The 19,675-nt window shown below is 38.3% G+C and overlaps 1 protein-coding gene across 4 annotated transcripts in view; it reads right to left on the bottom strand.

Moving 5' to 3' along the window:
- Nucleotides 1-19,675, bottom strand: part of RBFOX1 (RNA binding fox-1 homolog 1) — a 342,829-nt gene that overhangs the window by 110,420 nt on the left and 212,734 nt on the right. For 3 of the 4 annotated variants that reach the window (XM_063100620.1, XM_063100622.1, XM_063100623.1), the window contains exons 3-5: nucleotides 15,577-15,720; nucleotides 9,245-9,298; nucleotides 1,061-1,153 (exon numbers count right to left, since the gene is read on the bottom strand). In XM_063100620.1, coding sequence (XP_062956690.1) covers nucleotides 1,061-1,153; nucleotides 9,245-9,298; nucleotides 15,577-15,720 — 291 coding nt within the window. The remainder of the gene's footprint in view (nucleotides 1-1,060; nucleotides 1,154-9,244; nucleotides 9,299-15,576; nucleotides 15,721-19,675) is intronic. The other variant, XM_063100621.1, reaches the window with a different exon arrangement.

Genomic DNA, 19,675 nt, shown 5'->3' with positions numbered 1-19,675 from the left:
CCTCCCAGGCTAGCTTAGAACGTACACTCAATTACAGGCGTACCAATATCCAAAAAAATAGAGCATCAAGAAAACTTAATACAACAAGTCAAAAAAATTCACGTGGTATATATATAGGTATATAGATATATCAGCACTAAATACGTGAAACGGCAGATGGACTTCACCACTTACCATTCACCGCCATCGCCAGCATGGGTTTGTATACAGTTACCATGGTTACTGAGAGTTTGGTGAGGGGCCTAAGCGTTATCGTCGAAGGGGGAAAATGAAAGGTAAAATATGCAACATCTTACTCCAAAGACTAAAGCATTTTTAACTGGTACTTAAAAAAAATTTTTTTTTTAAACAAATATGACCCTGTGGCTATGTTGAGGGAGATCCCAGTGGTACAAATAGCAGACTCGAGTATCAGAAATTTGGTATTTTTATGTTTCCAATGAACAGGGGCCAGATATTCATCAGGAACTCCTGTTCAGTTATTCACTTTATTATCAAAAGAACACAAAAATTCAAAATGGCTTTTTTTCTTAAAAAAAAAAAAAAAAGAATAAAATGTTTAATGACAAAGACCTCATTTTTTTTTTTTTTTAATTTTATTTAAAGACAAGTCTCTCTAGTGCTATTTCTTCACCATTTGGTTCAATTTGCAAACCACTGTGGATCCCTCTTCAACCCTGAAGTGGAAAGGAAAAGAAAAAGAAACTGTTCTGTATCTTGTTTGGTTTGTAACACTGTCTACTCTTCGGAAGCTACTGCACCCGTTGATTATAAAACATGGAAAATAATAAAAAGAAAGAAACTTTCCGATTAACCTTTCTTTTGTCTCACTTTTGCCATCCACCTTTCAGCAGTAATAACAGTAACGTAATAAAATAAAATTAGAAAAAAAAAGTAAGGCCAGTTTTCCTTTTTATATATAAATATATATATATATATATAAACAATGAGAAGGGAGTAGGATCACATACGAGACGCCAATAATGCATCTGGAACAACGAATGAGCGTGAAGCAGACATTTATAAAAAAGATGAAAAGGAAAATATTTTGGACATGCACCTCGATTTTACGGCCCTCTACCACGGTGCCGTGTAATTTCTCCCTCGCCCTGTCGGCATCGGCACTATTTTCGAAAGTTACGAAACCAAATCCCTGCATGCAGGAGGGAGAAGGGAAAACAACATGCAGATTATTATTTCAGTCAACGACCACTTTGTAACGTTCTCTCGCTTTAATCTCTACTTCTTGTCCTGGCTTCAGTTCTGTAACATGCAAATTAGAGAAATTATAAGAGTACTAAAATGTGCAATAATTAAGCGACAAATGTGAACGAGATCTTTTTTTTCTGTCACCAGTTAGCTGTAACCCCTGAAGAATTCAAAGACTGATACCAAAAATACCTTTCTAAATGTCACTACGGAAGAAAATAAATCTAAAGAAAAGAACATGAGTTCAAAATAAATGTACAGTGTCTTCACAGAGAATAAAATGAAATAACGAGAAAAAAAGGGAACCACTTTCTTGACATGCAGATTAAAAATAAATAAAACAAAAGGTGTGCACGGAATTTCAACAATGAATGCCAAAATCCTCTAACATTGCCTACAGAGTCATGCCGTGTGGTTTAAGAACATCTCTTCTTCATGCAATTTTAGGGTTATTCGAACTTGTCAATTCTACAGCCTTTACTTCTCAAAAACAAAAACAAAAAAGCCTAAAAAAAGGAAAGACCTTTTTTTATAATAAATCTTTAAATTCTTTGATCTACTAAACAAACAAAAAAATCACATGAAATGAATAGAAATAAACTTCAATTGATTAATAATGCAAACAATTCAAGTAATGTTTCTGCATTAATACTTTCTCCACCCCCCAAATAATATACATGCTTCTGAATTTGACAACTTCCAAACTACTTTATTAAGCAAAAAGGGAAATGTGTATATATATATTATAAAGTTCTAAGACGTTGTGCTTCTATTCACTTGCCATATCAACAGATAGCAAAATAAAGAAGCCTTGTTAACAGAATATAATTTGTTATATTATATTCACTCTGAGCACTTCCTCCTTTACTGATGGCTAACAAATATACCCTTTACTTCATCATGGGTACATTTTGCTTTTTATTTCAGCCTCAATAAACAATCCCACTAAATTTTATATTGTCAAAATCTACCTTTTGTCTTCACTGACACTGCCTAAGAAGAGTACAGAAAATACGACACATTATTTTTAAAACCCCTAAAAATATTTTTACATGTTGTTTGGAAATATACACCAACCTTTTAAACAATTTCAGTGTAAATTTGTCCAGCTCTTTCTGGTTTTCACTGTACAAACTGGGTGAAATAATGCAGTACATTGGGACTTCATTTTATGTTGGGCAAAACCTTACATAAAGGTAAATGTTAGTTTTAAGTTTTGTTGGGGCACTATAACATTCAGTTTTATTAATAAAATACACAGTAATTACAAATAAGTGGTAGTCATAATCAACTGGTGTTAACTCCCAATCCCACATGGGGTCCCTATTGTGACTTCCAAATCTAAGGATATTTACAAGATGTTGCCCAAGAGGATGGCTGACAGATAACTTTATATGAATGTATTTAAGCAAGGATAGATGATTATTTGTCAGGATTCTATAGAAAGAGAAATATTAAGTTTCTTTACCTGGGAGGATTGGACTGAATTACCTTTCATAATCATTCCCATAGTGAAGATCTGTGACATGGATAAGCCTGAATTATTTGATTAATATAAGATTACATGCTCCATAACACAAGTGTCCTGCTTAGTCTTTGATAGAGTTTGGATGTGTTGTCCCCTCAAAACTCATGTGGAAATCTGATCTCCAGTGTGGTGGTGTTGGAAGCTGTTTGAGTCATGGGGGCGGATCCCTCACTAATGGATTAATGCTCTCCCTGGGGGGTGAGGGTAGTGAGTGAGTTCTCTAGGCTTTATTAGTTCCCATGAGAGCTGGTTGTTTATAGGACCCTGGCACCTCCTTTGCTCTCTCTTGCTTCCTCTTGCCATGTGATCTGCTTGTACCCGTCGGCTACCTGCTGCTTTCTGCCATGAGTAAAAGCAGCCTGAGGCCCATGCCAGATACAGCTGTCCCAGAATCAGAAGCCAAATAAACCTCTGTTCTTTACAAAATTAGCCAGTTTCAGGTATTCTGTCACAGAAACACGAAAATGGACTAATACAGTCTTACATACACCATATGACCTTATTGGGTACTCAAATATACTTGCTAACTGAATAGTTTTGAAATAATTGCTCTTCAAAGGCAAAAAGAAAGTACTTGGAGATTTTGCTCTAATTGATGGTTCTATCCTGATTTGGGTTGAATGTGTCCCCCAAAGTTTTATATATTAGAAACTTAATCCCCCCTGTGATAGAGTTAATAGGGTGGGAAATCCTATTATGCTGATTGATAGGTAGAGCCTTTAAGAGGTGATTAAATTGTGAGGACTATACCCTTGTGAATGGATTGATCCACTCACTCATGGAGTAATGGGTGTGGTTTTGATGGCTTTATAAGAAGAGTAAGGTGAGGAGTTTTCTCTCTCGCACACTCAGTCATTTTTCCATGTGATTCCCTACATCATTGTAGAGCCACCACCACCAAGCCCGTCACCAGATATGGTATGTTTGGACTTCTCAGCATCCAAAACTGTAAGAAAAAAATTTCATTCCTTTATATAATTTATCCAGTTTAAGGTATTCTGTTGTAAGCAACAGAAACTGACTAACATATATTTCTTGGCCTGTGGGTCCCAAACTTAACTGCTCAGCAAGAGGAACGGGGGAGCACATTAGATATTTAGATTCCAGGGCCCTGTTCCGTATCTACTGGATCAGAATCCCAGAGTGGAGCCCAGAAATGTGTTTGCCTAAAACATTACCTGTGTGACCCAGCATCTGGATTTCCATTACCTCCCATATCAATACACTATCAAAAGAAAGTTTTGGTTCTTTGTAATAAGTAGAATTTTATATTACTGGTTTCTATAGAGTAACCAACCTATGGAACAGAGTGAGTTTTTGAGGATAATATCTATCCAACTCAGTCATTTGGAGATTTGATGTAAGGGTACAGCCAAAATCACATGCCTGAGACTTCTTAGCAATGTTCTCTTCTTTCCCTATAAGCCTAACTCCCTAGAATCAATATCCATGCCTTACATTTAAGAGGTGCTGTAGGTTAAATGTGTCTCCCAAAGCTTCATGTATTGGAAACTTAATCTACATTGTAACAGTATTGAGAAGGTGGTAATCCTATTGTGGTAATCAAAAGGTGGGCCTTTAATAGGCAATTAGATTGTGAGGACTGTACCCTTCTGAATGGATTAATCCATTGATGGTTTAATGAGTGGTCATGGGCATGGTTCTGGTGGATGTATAAGGACAGCGAGTGAGCAGGTTAGCTCTCTCACGCTTAGTCCATTCACCATGTGATGCCCTGTGTTGCTGTAGAGAGTCACCACCAACAAAAAGACCCTCACCAGATGTGTCCCCTGGACTTTGGACTTCCCAGACTTTGAAACTGTAAGAAATAAATTTCATTTCTTTATACATTACCGAGTTTCAGGTGTTTTGTTATAAGCAACAGAAACAAACTAATATAAGAGGTAATAAAGGAAACTAGGTCTCTGGATTTGCATTCTCTCTTGAGTCAAGAATAGAAAATCCATAGCCTCCATCTTAAAGATTTAGGGTGAAGCAGCATCACTTCTGTCTATGGGGACTAGCAGTCATATTACCACAGTGATGGCAAAAACATACCTGGGTGAGACTGAACTCAACCTAACTGCCCAACAGTTATCCTAAAGAATCTTGTTTTCATCTTTCATGTTTGTACCCAAGGCAAACCTACAGACCTGAAATCAGTGTTACATACACCAAGTAGAGAAGAAGGTGTAGACAGAAATATATTTTGAATCTCAAGGAAAGTGCATGAACTAAAAAGGAAAAGCCCCGATCTATTCTGAAGGTCTCACTTTGTTTTTAAGCAAAGAGAATATATTGATTATTTTTATTCTTCTTCTTATAATCATTACTTTCTGCTACATTTTTCTTTTATTTTGAGCTACTCAATACTCTTCATTTCCAACTGCTGAGATGACTAGTTGAAATTTGGCAAAAAGTTGGGTTCAGGAAGAGCTTGCTCCAGAAAGAGTCCTCAGAATACCAAACAGACTTTCCTACTTGTTTCATTGGACAATTCTCCCCCTGAGACAAGAGGTGATATGGCTTCCCTGGGTCAGAAGATTATCAGACTTCTCATCTGGGGAGCTGCACCACAACCAGAAAGACCTTTCCCTGGCCTCTCTACTGTTGGGTGCCCTCCCTATCAAGCACAGGTGCTAGGCAACTTTGAAAGCAGGGGCTAAGGTTGATTCTTTTGACCTGCCTCCTGGTCAGAACCTTATCTCAAGGAAACAGCAACTTGCAGTTTTTCAAAAGATTACAAATATTTGTATTTTAGCATATTCTGGAGTTGGCGTGAAGAGCTTAGAACTAGCACAATACTGATGTGTATGAAAAAATCAAAAGTGCAGGGAGGGCTACACAAAGGGGAATCACATACCCTCTGACTGTGGGAGAAAGACACATCTTCTCAGTGTTTCCCTTTACAGAGGGGTGGAGCTGAGAGAAGGCACAGTGCTACTGGAGGAAAGAAATCTGTGGCCTGTGCCACCCCATGATCAACAGGCGAGATAAAGGTAACCTGAAAATGGACCACCAGACCAGCATGACCTGCTGATTTCAAAATCTTTTTGTAAATCATACATTCTGACCTTCCGGCATCCTAGTTATTTTTCTTTTTTGGTCTTTGGTATTTTTAAGTGATATCTTCTTTTTTTGCATTCACGCAAATACACCATTGTATATCTTAAATAAAGGCTCTGAAGCACCCTGAATAGATGAATGCTCTGATTTTTCATATTATATATACATAAAAAATCAAGTCTTCTAGTTTCTGGTGCAGAGAGCTTACATTTATAAGAGGGAAACTGTTGAGAAGCGTCTGAAGATTCATTTTCCTAAGGGACTGAGAGCCTCACATCAACACTTCTTTCCAGTGACATTTGTACAAGCAACCCCTTCTCCCTGTAAGACATCCCTTCTTCCCCTCCCTGGTAACTTCGAAGTTCATCTTTCACTCTCAGCTTAAATGCCCCTTCTTTCCGGAAGCCCTCCCACTTTCTAACAGTATCCATCTGTTTGCTTTCAGCAGCCTCCTCTGCCACTGTAGAACACAGCACACTTTATCCATCCTCATGGTCTATCCCTCTTGTACTCAAGAAAACCTATGAGGACATGAAGCATTTCTGTCTCCCTCCCAGTTGATTCACCTGAAATGCAACCAATACTTATAGACATCTACTGAATCTAAGACTGAAGTGTGCATTTCTTAGGTATAGAGAGTAGCTGTATCTGGTTGTGTCCTCCAAAAAGATCATTTCAGAGTAAATAAAATGGTTCAAAATCTCCTAAAAGAAAAAAAAATGAATTATAGCATCGCACACCTCTAAATGCTATCTAATTCTCATTTTTAGAGTCTGGTGTATCTTTTTAAAATGTGATTTTCCTGTATACTTGCTATCCATATATACTTATGGATATACATCCTCAGAATAATATAGATACTGCCTTTGTAAGTACAGGTGTATATGTACATGCATAATTGTGCGCACGCGCGCACACACACACACACACACACACACACACACACACACACACACAGCATTGGGTGTCGTCCTGTGTCAGGGATTGCCATGGGAATTAGTGGCCAGCAGGTGAGTTCACAGCTCTTAAGTGCCCACCCATTTCCTGGCTGTCTGTCTAGCACCAAATGATGTAAATGAGGTCATAACACTGGTTTAGGTTTCTCAACTATTAAAATGGAAATGCTCTTCTAAATAAGGCCCTTTTCCATAAATGAGAATGTCAAGTATGAAAAATAACCCATGTGAGCCGCTGCCCCCATTTAGCAGTTCCCAACTGGACCATCTCAGTGATGTTCCAGCGGTCCCTAAACAGTCAGCTCCAACACCTGCAAGACAAGTTCTTTCAGAGGGAGTGTACCCACTGAGAGAGGCTATTTTGGATGTTTTCTAGTCCAAAAAATAAGGGGAAAAAAAAGAAAGAAAGAAAAGGAGCTAGCTTAACAAAGACAGCCTCTGGATGTGGCAAACTTAAATGGTCTTTTTTCGGAAGCCCCCAGAGATAGACTAATCATGGGAATGACGGAAGAAATCTTAAAAATAGCACCACCATTGTACTTTCAAAATAGCAAATGATATTCTTCTAATGTCCCAAAGCAGCTCTCAGAAGGAATTAAATAGCTTTCTTCAACTGGCAAAAGTTGCAGAACAAAATATAAATTCAATGTAAATTTTAAAAACAAGCAAAAAACCTCTAATGGCAGTGGTGTTATAGACAGACTCAGGGTTAGAAGAGTTGGCCAATGTTCCATGTTCTGGGTCAACTGTACAATTTTGCCAAGAATTCATCAGGCCTGAGTGAATGAGATTGGGCTGGGCACATTTTCTCTTAATGCACTTCGCTTTGCAGGTATAGAAGTAGTCCCTGTAATGATTTTCATACAGGAAGCAGAAAGAGAGTTAACTTATTTCCCCCCAACCTTGAGGTCAAAGTATTGACATATTGCAAGAATGGCTGTAAAATATCTGAAGTCATAGAAGAATGACAAGGTTCCTGATAGAGCAGAACTGCAGAGTATAATGGATTGATTTTTTTTACTCATCTGGATGATCACATCATCATTTTGGGCATGGAGGAGAAAATGCTGGAATTTTCTTCCTTTATTTTAATCACTATTGTCCTATTCAGTTAATAATAAATCCACTTAGGAGGGAGGAAGGGCAGACTGTCCAAGGAATAGTGAATTCAAATGATTCTTTCATGGGAGAAAGCAGTCATATACACAAGAGAGCGGGCACTATAGTCTGTGACACATTTAATAAAACCAGTACTGCTGAATAACCCTCCTGGATAACTGTGTCCTAAATTGTCTGCATAAGGAAAGTTATAGGGCCAAAACCAGTATTTTTCTGTATCTCCACATCCACTTTCACAAGGAATCTTAAAGTCCCTGACAACCTGGGGAATGGTAGTCAGAAAACAAAGTAGAGATATTGGAAGTGTTCACCTTCTGGTCGCTAAGGCCAATATCCCTCTCCTTGTGCAAGATTATTCCGTTACCTACTCAGGGTCTGCTGATATGCCTAATGTGTTGTTTTCCTCCAGGGAGATTTTCCTGGAGCTCTTGAATTTACTGAGGGTGCAGGTAGAAAGAGGGCGCTTTGAGAACAACAGCTGCTACAAAACACTAATGGGCAGAGGGTATTTTGCATTCAGGTGAAGGTTTGGCATTTGTCTGAAAAAGAAAGACTCTGTTTATAACTTTAAGCACAGTCCTGGAAGGTTTGTTAAAACACACATTGTAGGTCTGGGGTGAAGCCTGAGAATTTGCATTTCTAGCACTTTCCCAGGAGATGCTGATCCTGCTAGTCTGGGACCATACTTGGACAACTACTGGTGTTGAGGATACTTTGGAAAAGTTTTTTTTTTTTTCTCCTTCCAACATATTTTATTTCGAAGGTGTTGGAGCCTTTCCATATAGACCCTGACTTTTGTTAGGTCTAGGAAAATTTATTCATAAATTGGTTTCCTAGAAAAAACAAACCCAAAGCAATGGCAAATTGCAAAATATGGATTGGTAAACACACTAATGAATAAAGGTACATTCAAAAGGTTGGTGTATATGAGACTTTGTCCCCTACAACCCAGGAAAATAACTGCACTTTATTAATACAGAATAATCACATATTTACCTGCTCATGAGACTATCAACTCACTTTTTAATATAAAGAACATAATTATCACTGAAAAACAAAAATGTAGCAACATCATTATTTTTTTAAGCATTGGTAATTTCCCTTTGGAAACTTGATCTATCTATCTACCTATCTATCTATCTATCTATATAAATATAACAGCAATTTAAAATTATCCCCTTATACATTTTAAACTGAACTCAATACAATTCCCACCATTTTGGAAACTGGAGGTGATCTCTACAGGGAGTCCCACTGAAGTACATTTTCATAATATACTGATTAAAACAGTGCAGTTGTTTCCCCTGATTCACAACAAACATTTTAAAATAAGCTAAACAATTCTAAAGTGAATTAAGTTGCTTACCTTTGAGCCTCGCTCATTAAAAATAATTTCAACATCTAAGATTTTACCAAATTGCTGCAAAGAAATGGAAATATTTTATAAGCAAGAAGAGAAGTGGAATAAATCATATTATATACACTTGTAATTTGTTCCCAAATCAGAATTATTTTTTCTCTTTTAATCTTAAGGATATACATTTATGTTGTTCTACTATTGAATGATGTGTTTCAAACAAGAGAAAATATAACCACGCATATTATCTCCTTATTTAGCATATCCCATCAGGTGAGGTGGACTGTCAGGGCCTGGTACAAACTATTAATCAAGAAATTAATTCTATTTTCCTTTCTTTATATGAGCATGATTACTTTCCCAGGCACTGATAAGCAAAGATTTAAAATGGCTAGTATATACAATGAACCTCTTGTGCTATTGCACTAGCCACTGGGAGAAACATCCTTGATAAAGTGAGATGTGATAATAACATGTCCAACTAGAATATGATGTTGAGGGTTTTGACCCCTAGCTCACATACAAGCCAGGAGCAGCCAGACTGTAAGAGATAAATAAACTACAAATATAAAGGCAAGCTCCACTACCCAGGCACCATCATAATCAAGATATCAGCATAATTGTGATCAGTCCTCAGGCTGAAATGTACTTCTCTCAAGATGATTCTCTATATTACTAAACAAATAGGTTTTAAACAATTAGCATGAATAAGTTTTATAAAAAGTCCAGAAACAAAGTTTCAGATTACAAGTAAATTGAGTAACCAAATGAAATATAGATGCCCAGTCAAACATAAATTGCAGATTTTTCAGGATAAGTGTATCCTACACCATACTTGGGACGTACTTAATAAAATATTTGTAGTTCATCTGAAATTCAAATTCAACCATTGTGTCTTTTTTTTTTTTAATCTGGCAGATCTAATGAGAAATACACATCTAGTAATTCTTGATTCACACTTTATAGAAAAGAACGTGGGCTCTGAAGCATCTAGAACTAGATGGCGGACTAGAAGCATCTCATATTCTAAGATCCTTTTCCCTGACTTTGGAATCCTTTTGGTTTTCTTAGATCACATAAAGTAGTTTGGGCATTTTTTGAGTATGGTCTGTACTATGTAAGTGCAGGCAGGAGGGAATGATGTAAAATCATGTAAAATGTGGCCCAGGGAAGATAAGATGAAAATTTTACCTTACTGCAAAATGAGAGCAAATGCCCAATTTGGTGATTAAAAAAATAAACAGAACATCATAAATAAATCTTTACATCTTCTCTTTCCTTTATTTTCAGCTGTCCTGTTCCATTTGCTTTTTCATTCTGGATTTTAATTGCATACTTTGTTATCACCCTAGGAGATTCTACATTTTCTTTTTCTTTCCTGGGGGGAGAAAATTAAGCATGCCTCTGTGTAGCAGAGGACAAAGTGATTGGGGGTGGGGAGGGCAGGATAGAAAGAAAACAATCAGAACACAGAGAAGCTGGGGCAGCTCGCCTGATCACAGTACTTCAGTCATAGAGTATCAGGAGAGCAGGAGAGTGAACGTCAAGAGAGTTTTACTAAGAAAAAAAATTTAGACTATACAGATCCTGTCCTCTGGAACATACAGAGAAATCTACCTTCCTTGGAAAGACAGAAAAATATATGCATAAGTCATTTGAAAATAAGTAGCTCAAAACCTTGAGATAAAAACACTTCTGACTATGGGATAAAGTAACCCAAAGCTTGTCATTCCACACTGTAGAAATCTGCTCATTCCTCAGGATATGTACCTTACCCAGCAAGAGGATCACAGACTTACATTTTTCTTGTTGGACAGAAAGACTTCTCTATTTCACAGAGAAGTAGAAGGATAGGAGGAAACCAAGAAGAGAAGGCTCAACCAGGAGAGGAGACGGAAGGGATATATTGCTAGTACGTACAATGGAAATACCAAAAGATGTGCAGCTAACTCACCCTGCATTTTGTGGGCACTCAAATATTCTTTTGGTGAAGAGAATATTTTTTCATAGGGCATTTTCATTACCCTAGTTTTGGTCAAAGAAAAATCATTAAAAATAGAAGAAGAAAATTTTCAGATTTGGAAAATAAAGTTTTTGCCATTTACAAGTGAACTGAATTTTATAGTAAAGATTCTTCTGGCTTTGTGAAGCAGTAATTTTAATACAGCCACCTTAGAATAGTCAGTCTACAGAAATGCTATTATATTTATTTCAGCCTTAAGAGCCTATAAGTACGTATATTTATGGAAAGAGAAGCTTGAAAAGGATTTCTTCTAAAATCATGAAGCAAATGTCATCTACAGAACGTTCTCTAAGCAGTCAACACAAAAACACTTCCTTTAAAATAAGATCTGGTTGAGACAGAACCAATCAAAAAGCAATCTTAGCATGTGTCATTCCCTAAATGAAACAATGACACCATATGCCCTGAAATGGTCTCAAATGTTTGCTTCTTTGGCAGTTGACGTTAGGGTGATGGTTCTCCAAGCCAGTGAAACAAGCCCTAAGAAGAATGCTGATGTAAGTCCCATTCCTAAGACAGTTGAGTACTATATTTATAGTATCAACAGTTTAATTGGGAAGTTTGGTGCTAATGATGTAAACACAGCTGGCACTTTTTCAATTTAAATAGACACGACTCATTCGCAAACATAACCAGCATTTGTTATAGCTCAACAGCAACTTCAGCAGCGTTCAACGACACCTCAGCTCTACACAAGGTATCTCGATAGCTGTATCAAGAACAAAATCCAGAAGCGCATAGGCACGCACTTGGGCAAATATGTACCAAGCATTTTTAGACATTCTCGGATCAAATAATATTTCTCTGAAAATCTGCGAAGGATATTCAACGGATACATCATAAAACATGAAAGTAAAGGTTAGATCAAAGAGTGTGTATAGAGGCTGAGAAACGGCAGCATTCCAGCTTTTCTCACTGTTGGCTTCATGTTTGGAATGCAGAAATAGGAGGCACCATGCTAGGTCCTCCCCAAATAGCTTCATTACCCAAAACATCAGGTAGGAATTTTGCATTCACATCGAAGCTACACACAAGCCCACCTCTATTTTATTACTAAAAAGTGATCATGGAATCTTCTTTTGCATTTGCTGAAAGTCACATGATCTGTTTTTCTAGCCAATAAAGCGACTTGAGTAGATCATTGTCCTGCCCAGAGTGTCTGTATTTTGATAACAAAAGCAAGGCTGCGACATCAACAAGGGTATTGTGCAAATGTGAGACAACTATTCCTGAAAAAATTCGATAATGGCATGTGTTGTATCAGAGGTCTGGATGTATTATAACCCACTTCTCTCACCTAAAACCCAGAAAGGTTTAAATATTAAATATTAGGTTAAATTAAACATTCTATTCAGGAGCAATACATTGCAATTAATTTGGTGGAAATCTATATATTCCTTTCATGGGATCATCAAGAATTCAAATGTAATGGAAATGCACACTCAGGCAGGATTCCTAACATGAAGACAGAGCTCAAGAAGAAAGAAGCAAAGGCCTGGATCAACATCCCTTCCAGTGAAACATCTTGAATCAATGCTCTTGATATCTAATAGATCCATTCACCCGCACTTCAACTCATGTTTTAAAAAGACACCAATCCCAATGAAGAAGTGCTGAAGCCACAGATTAGAAATAAAATACGAGACACCGATGATAACGAGTAGACAGTTGCAACGTCATGGTCGAATTACTAATGGTTACACAAATTGTCATGAACACTGCCAAGTTTTAGGCAGTTTGAAAAACACGGTTGCTTTTTTTGTCTTGTTTTGCATTTGACTTTGATATTCCCATGCCCATATTTAACTAAAGAGAAAAAGGAAAAAATGCACAAGGATCTCTGTGAGTGTTTTTCTTTGTAATTGTCCTTATTGTAGCCCCTGCTAAAGTGAGGGGACAAAGAATATAGCACCAAAAGGAGAGAAGACGTCTCAGGTCCAAATGATTTGAGAAATACTTAATTGGGATTAAAATGTAGTTTTTTATAGTACGTATGACCTGAAAGAGAAAACCATGTTAAATTCCTTAAACTCCAGTGTGGAGAGCCAATCAGGATATTTACAGATGCCTTTCAATGTAAGTCATGCTACTAAATGTATCACATAACAAGAACGGCTTTGCAACCACCAATGTTTGGCCAGGAGAAACAGATTTTTAGTGTTTAAATTCCACTTATTTAGAACAGTGGTTGCAAACTACAGAGGCCTCAGAGTTATTGCGAGGGGTCCATGAATCTGCATGTGCCTGATAATTTTTATGAACAAAACCTACAAAAAAATCTTGCATACTTTTTAAATAAACACCGATGCTGTTTGTGATGAACAAAATTAATTTTAGTCCTACTGAATGTATGCTGCACTTTCCTAATTGACGGATACTAAGTATATCTACCGTCTCGTCAAATTGGCATCTTCTCACTTACTTGAAGATTTTGATTTTAAAAAAGAAAGTGGCTCTGAAATCAGTAAATTTTGATCAAGATTTGATCACAGGTAACATAAACTTTTGGTATAAACTTTTAGTATAAACTCCATGCCATCAACCCACCCTTCTAAGAATAGAGAGGTTCAGGTATTAGTGCAAGCAGAATCCCTGCTCTGTGATATCTAGCTATGTAGCTATGAATATTTTGAATACCTCTCTGACTTTGCATTGTAGCCTCTGGTAATTTTCAAGATAATCAAGAAAACCAGGGCAAGAAGACCACCTGTAAGGGTGAGGATTGGGGTGTTCTGCAATGAATGACACTCTGTGAAAGAGCACCACGGTGGTCATTAAGGGGACAAAATTCAAAGTCAACATCACAACGACACTTGATGAGGAAAGATAGACTGAAGAGCAAGACATCTTCCTAACCTGACATGGCAAAGAGAATATAATTCCTCTGGCTGCCCATCATTCAAGCTGGGGCTCACTGCTTTACACACACTTAACCTCGACTCTAACTTTGAACGCTCTGCACTTTTCAAAGTCATCTTTGACCTGAAAGTGCCCGAGGGTATCTCTGTTCTGCAAGAGTTAGAGGGCTGGACTCAAGGTTATTACCAAATGAGAGAGATAAAAGTGCAAAAGCTGACCTTTTCTTCTGAAATGTCAGGATTCAAGTCTGGGTATCTTAAATATTAGGATGCTTGTTCTGCTTTTGTGTCAGATGCATACTTGATAAGCATCCTATGTGTTAAATAAAAGGTGTAATGCTCACCCCCTGATCACAGAGCCCTTAAGTAACAAACATCCCTTTTCAAATGAAGAATGATACCAATTTTGCTCAGAATGAAACATTCAATGTAGACATCTCTTAGTCCTTTTGTAATATATGCATCCATTCACAAACTCTTAGAACAAGTGTCTCCAAGCAGCCCACCTTTGCTCCAAGTTAAATGTTAAGGATGTAGTTATTTTCATTGATTCCACAGATACTTGCTACATTGCCCGGATGTCATGGACAAACAGCCTGACTATATCTGCAAAAACGAATGATCTCTAAGTCCTGTCATTGCTTTGTCGTTTGATGGAACTGAGCCCAGAGAAGTGGCAAACTCATCACTTCCCTGGTGAATAATATAGATATCTTCCAGAAAAAGAATCAAGGTCACCATGCCCTGGGAGGAGCCATCACTATCACTTCTTTTCTGGGGGTTCGTGGTGGCCTCTGTTCTGCTCTATGTTTCACGACGGTGCCTGGGCAAGGCCATCCTCTGCGGCATATAACATCAAAGTACCTCTGAATCCTTGTCTCTGACTCCAGGAGAATGCGTGTTGCAGGAATCAAGTCAGACTCAGAAATTGGTAGGGATTTTTTTCTTGTTTGTTTTTTAAAACTAAGCATTATGCAGAACTAATTTTTCTCTGCAGCTACATCTGAAATCTAAATGCACAGTGCCTGGGAAAGAGCAGGAAATGCAGGAATATGTCATGAGTCACTCTTCTGGATAATATGGCAACTGTCATAGAAAGCAGAACCAAGATGACTCATAAGGTTTATTTTAGCTATAACATGGGGTCTCAGGCCTCTGGATTTGGGAATATCAGTGGGCTTTTTTCAACAGTGGGTAATCTAGGAGTTAAATTTCCATTGGATATTCAATTTACTTATTAGAAAAAGACCATTTGGCAAAGTGGAAACATGGTGATAATATGCAGATAAATTTATATTAAAACCATAGAGTTCCTAGCTACAATATACCCACAGATTAGGCCCTAAAGTGCCTTTTCCCCACATCTCACCTGGGTATTGTAAATACCGAGAACTTACATGAGAAGGGAAGACTCTGGGTCCCCCAGAGTGGGCACTGCAGAGAAGAAAGGCAATACTTACACCAAACATTTGTCGCAGATCTGGATCCCGGAACCTGAAGGGTATGTTGGAGACATGCAGCCGCTTGGGCTGGGACTTGTTTTCCGTGTTTTCGGAAGGTTGTGTCTGGGGCTGGCCATCCGTGGGTGCTGCATCATCTGTCTGCTAACAGAAGAAGAAGAGAGCAAAGAGGCTCTGAGTGGACCCAAATGCTCTGTTCCAACATATGTGCTCTTCCCCTGAACGGTGGGGAAAGACCAGAACAAAGGAAGAAGGAAAGGGAAGAAACTGCTGAGTCATTCATTCATTCATTCACTCAACAAATATTTTTTGAGCATCTACTGGGTGTGCATCATGGATCTGGGATTCAGCGGTGGGTAAAGCAGACAAAATCCTTAACAGCATGGAGCGTAATCCTCCTAGGGGAAGACAGATAATAGAACCCATTAATAAATAAATATAGAGTTGGAAGAAGGAAATAAGCACTATGGAGAAAAATAAAGTTAGAAAAGGGTGCTAGGAGGTGTTAGAGGGTGGGAATAGGGAGTGAAAACCTTATCAAGAAGAGGGTAAAAATCAATCAAAGAAGGAGAGTATATTCCTTAACTGATGCTGTTCAGAACCTTGAGATATGCCTATGTAATGACTGAGATGTAAAATAAAATATTAATAGATGCAGTAAGAAAAATTTGAAAAGGCTCTTTGGCATTCTGAATTCCAAGTAATCAGCTGATTGACTTATTTTTTTAAGCTCTTGACTTTTAGTTTCTTAAGCATATAAACCTGTGCTGTGCACAATAGTTGACCACGTGTGACTATTTAAATTTAAGTGAAATAAAGTTGAATAGTACGCAAAATTTAGTTTGTTTGCATTCACTGCATTTCAAGTATTCAATATCCACATGTAGCTAGTGCTTCCATATTGGACAATGCAGACATAGAACATTTCCATCCCTGCAGAAAGTTCTGCTGAATGATGTTGGTGTAGACAATGTAACATTATAAGCAGAATTCATTACTCCACCTCCTCCCACCCACACATCGCCAGAAAAAGCCTGGGTAACATGATATAACATTGACACCATATATAGTCAGAAACTAGGAGAAAAATCACAGTAACATATGGTATCATTATAGCCATTTCTATATTCTTAGTCCTAGAGTTTTAACATTTGAGTACTTCATTTTAAAATATTTTTTCTGCAATTAGCACATGCTGCCTGTAGGTGGCAGTAGAGGCAGGCCATCCGCGTCAGACACCTGCTGCTTTGTCACTATGATGTAGTAGGCTTACCACTAAGCCTATAAATTCATGAGCAAGAAATCATCCTCACCCATTTGTAAGCAATTTAGAAGCATATAACTGGGACAAAACTATCAATGCAGGCAGCCAGGTGTAAAATAATAAAGACTTAGAGAAGGAGGCAATCTTACAAATTGAAATATAAAATAAACACCCAAATAACATGGGCATAATTAACAACTTTCTCATCAGCCCTGGTATTTACTGGAAGAGTTCATTAGCATTCTCCTTACTAACATACCCTGAATTGTATTCTGAAGTCAAGATCTTCATGTAACTGGTACACCATTCTTCTGAGCTGATGTGGTACCAAAAGCCCCCAGATGACTTCTTCAACTTTCAAATGCAATGTCATGATGATAACAACAACAATGTACCTAGTCATTTTTTGCTATTCTGTTGGAGTAAACAGGAAGGAGGTAATGATAATTTTCTTAACTGGAAAGTGAGAAACAATAAAAGTTCACACCTTACAGGCTTTGTGAAGATTGAATGCAATAATGTTTACCACCCTGGCAGAGTTTTTGGCACATGGAATACATTCAATAAATGGAAAGTCATGAATTTTTTAGAGTGATGGTGATTTAAAAAGATGTCAAAAGAGCAGAGTGAACTGCTCTTAGGAAACATGATGAAAAAGTTCTCATTTGCTTGTTAAAGACATCTTACTGAGAAACTGCTATCTGCTGGTCAGTCCTCCAAATCACATGCAGTTCCCAGTTTAGTGGAAGAGAAAGAGGTAGAAAAAGAGAATTGTAATACAGACTGTTAAGTGATGGGATGAGAGTAAATCACAAAGAGCTAGGCAACTTTAAATCAGGAATACACAGCACAGTTACAGGATCAGCAAGGCTTGCCAGTTCTTCAGTTGTTACATTTTAAGTGGAAGATGTCTAAGAGATGAGGTGAGGAAGGCTGTTGCTGACACTGTACCAAGAGAGGGCAAAACCTGTGCAAAGATGCAGAGATATGAAATGATGTTCTGGATTCAGGGGAGTGTATGTGGATTTTAGCGCCGATGGTCAGAAGGGCATGTATGAAGGAAAGCAGATTACAGTGGCAGGCAGGGGGCTGGGTCACAAAGCATCCTGTGTTCAAAGCAGGAGTCTGAACTTCATCCTACATGCTATGAGAAGCCACTTAAGGATAACAGCAGGAGGGTGATGTGACCAGCACAGGGCAAGAATGATGAATATCTGCTTAGTGGCTGGCAGGCTCATTGACTAAATGAAAGAATGAATAAGGGGTGCTTGCATAAACTAAAGAATGAATGAATGAACGATCAGCTTTGACATCTTCAAGTAACAGAGGGAGAACAATATTATAACACTGAGACTGAAACAGAGCAGGAACTATGTTTTCTGTGCTGGTAATACGACGTTTGGTTCCATGTCCACAACACGCAAGTGACCTTGAATCGTGAGATTGTCACTTTTCAGAAGGGTAAAGGGTTTTAGTACTCTACTACAAGACGCTAAATTTGCAGAAGCACCTGCTAAGACTCTAGCTTCCAGTCCATTTTTCCCCATCCGATTAGAAGTTGCTGTTTAAATGCAAAATTAAAATGAGCTCCTTCTCATCCTAAGAAAAAGACTTAGATTTGGATGTGTGCACAACTGCTGGATGTTTCAGTTTAATAAACCTAATTAGGAATTACAGAGATTATGATTAAACATATTAAATGATTAATAACATTATGCCGCTCATGTGAAAACTAAAATTAATCATCTCTAGTCAAACAGGACTTCGGAGAAATCTTTGCGTTGTGTCCTTTGATAAAAACATACAACGCTCAATTAATCATTTTGTAGTGTGCGCATATACAAAAATGCCCATAAATTGTGATGTGGCAATACCTGTGTGTTAAAAGTAATTTTTAAAGAAAACACATAATATGCAAAATAAACCCAAAATGTTTCAGACCACTGTGGGTCTGTGGAAAAGGAAGAAAAGTGTCAGGACACAAAGGTTGAGAACGAACAAAATCTCTTTCAAACCGAGCATGCCTGTTTATGGGTGTAATTAGCACAAAGAACCAGGGTTTCTGAATCGCACAGATCTTTGTGTGAGCCCATCTCTATTACTTATGCCGTCACTTGACCTGTCTGAGCCTCAGTTTCCTCATCTGTAAGAGGATGATGACAGTAGCAAGCTCATAGGCTTGTGGCACAGACAAAATGCAGAAGGAGGCATACGGAGCAACTACCACAGAGCCTGAGGCACCGCAGTGTCATCATTCTTAGTGCTGACACTGACCCGAGCTCTTTCTCTTCCCCCTTTTCTGGAAACTTTCTGGGAAAGCCCATTTAGAATAAGCCTGTGTTTTAAGTCTCTGTGTTTTGTTTCCTGACAAATGACCAAAACTTGGTGGCTGAAAGCAACAGAACTTTATTCTCTCACTGTTGCAGAGCCCAGAAATTGAAAATAAAGAGGCTGGCAGGGGCCGGCCCCGTGGCGCACTCGGGAGAGTGCAGCGCTGGGAGTGCAGCGGCGCTCCCATCGCGCCGCGGGTTCGGATCCTATATAAGGATGGCTGGTGCGCTCACTGGCTGAGCGCGGTGCGGCCGGTCACAAAAAAGACAAAAAAATAAAAATAAAAATAAATTAAAAAAAAAAGAGGCTGGCAGGGACTGCTTCGCTTCTGCTCTCCTTCAGGAGGCTCTGGGGGACGGTCACACGTGGTCCCTACAGCTTCTGGTTGCTTCAGGCATTCCTGGCCTAAGGTTGGGAGGCGTCAATCTCTGTTTTCATCTTTGCATGGCCTTCTTCCCACTTTGTGTCTCAGACTCAAATCTTCTTCTGCTTTTCTCTTCTTAT

The sequence above is a fragment of the Cynocephalus volans genome, chromosome 6 (assembly GCF_027409185.1).
Source record: "Cynocephalus volans isolate mCynVol1 chromosome 6, mCynVol1.pri, whole genome shotgun sequence".
Taxonomy (NCBI): domain Eukaryota; kingdom Metazoa; phylum Chordata; class Mammalia; order Dermoptera; family Cynocephalidae; genus Cynocephalus; species Cynocephalus volans.
The sequence above is the reverse complement of the archived record's forward strand: the minus strand, read 5'-3'. Positions and strand labels throughout refer to the sequence as shown.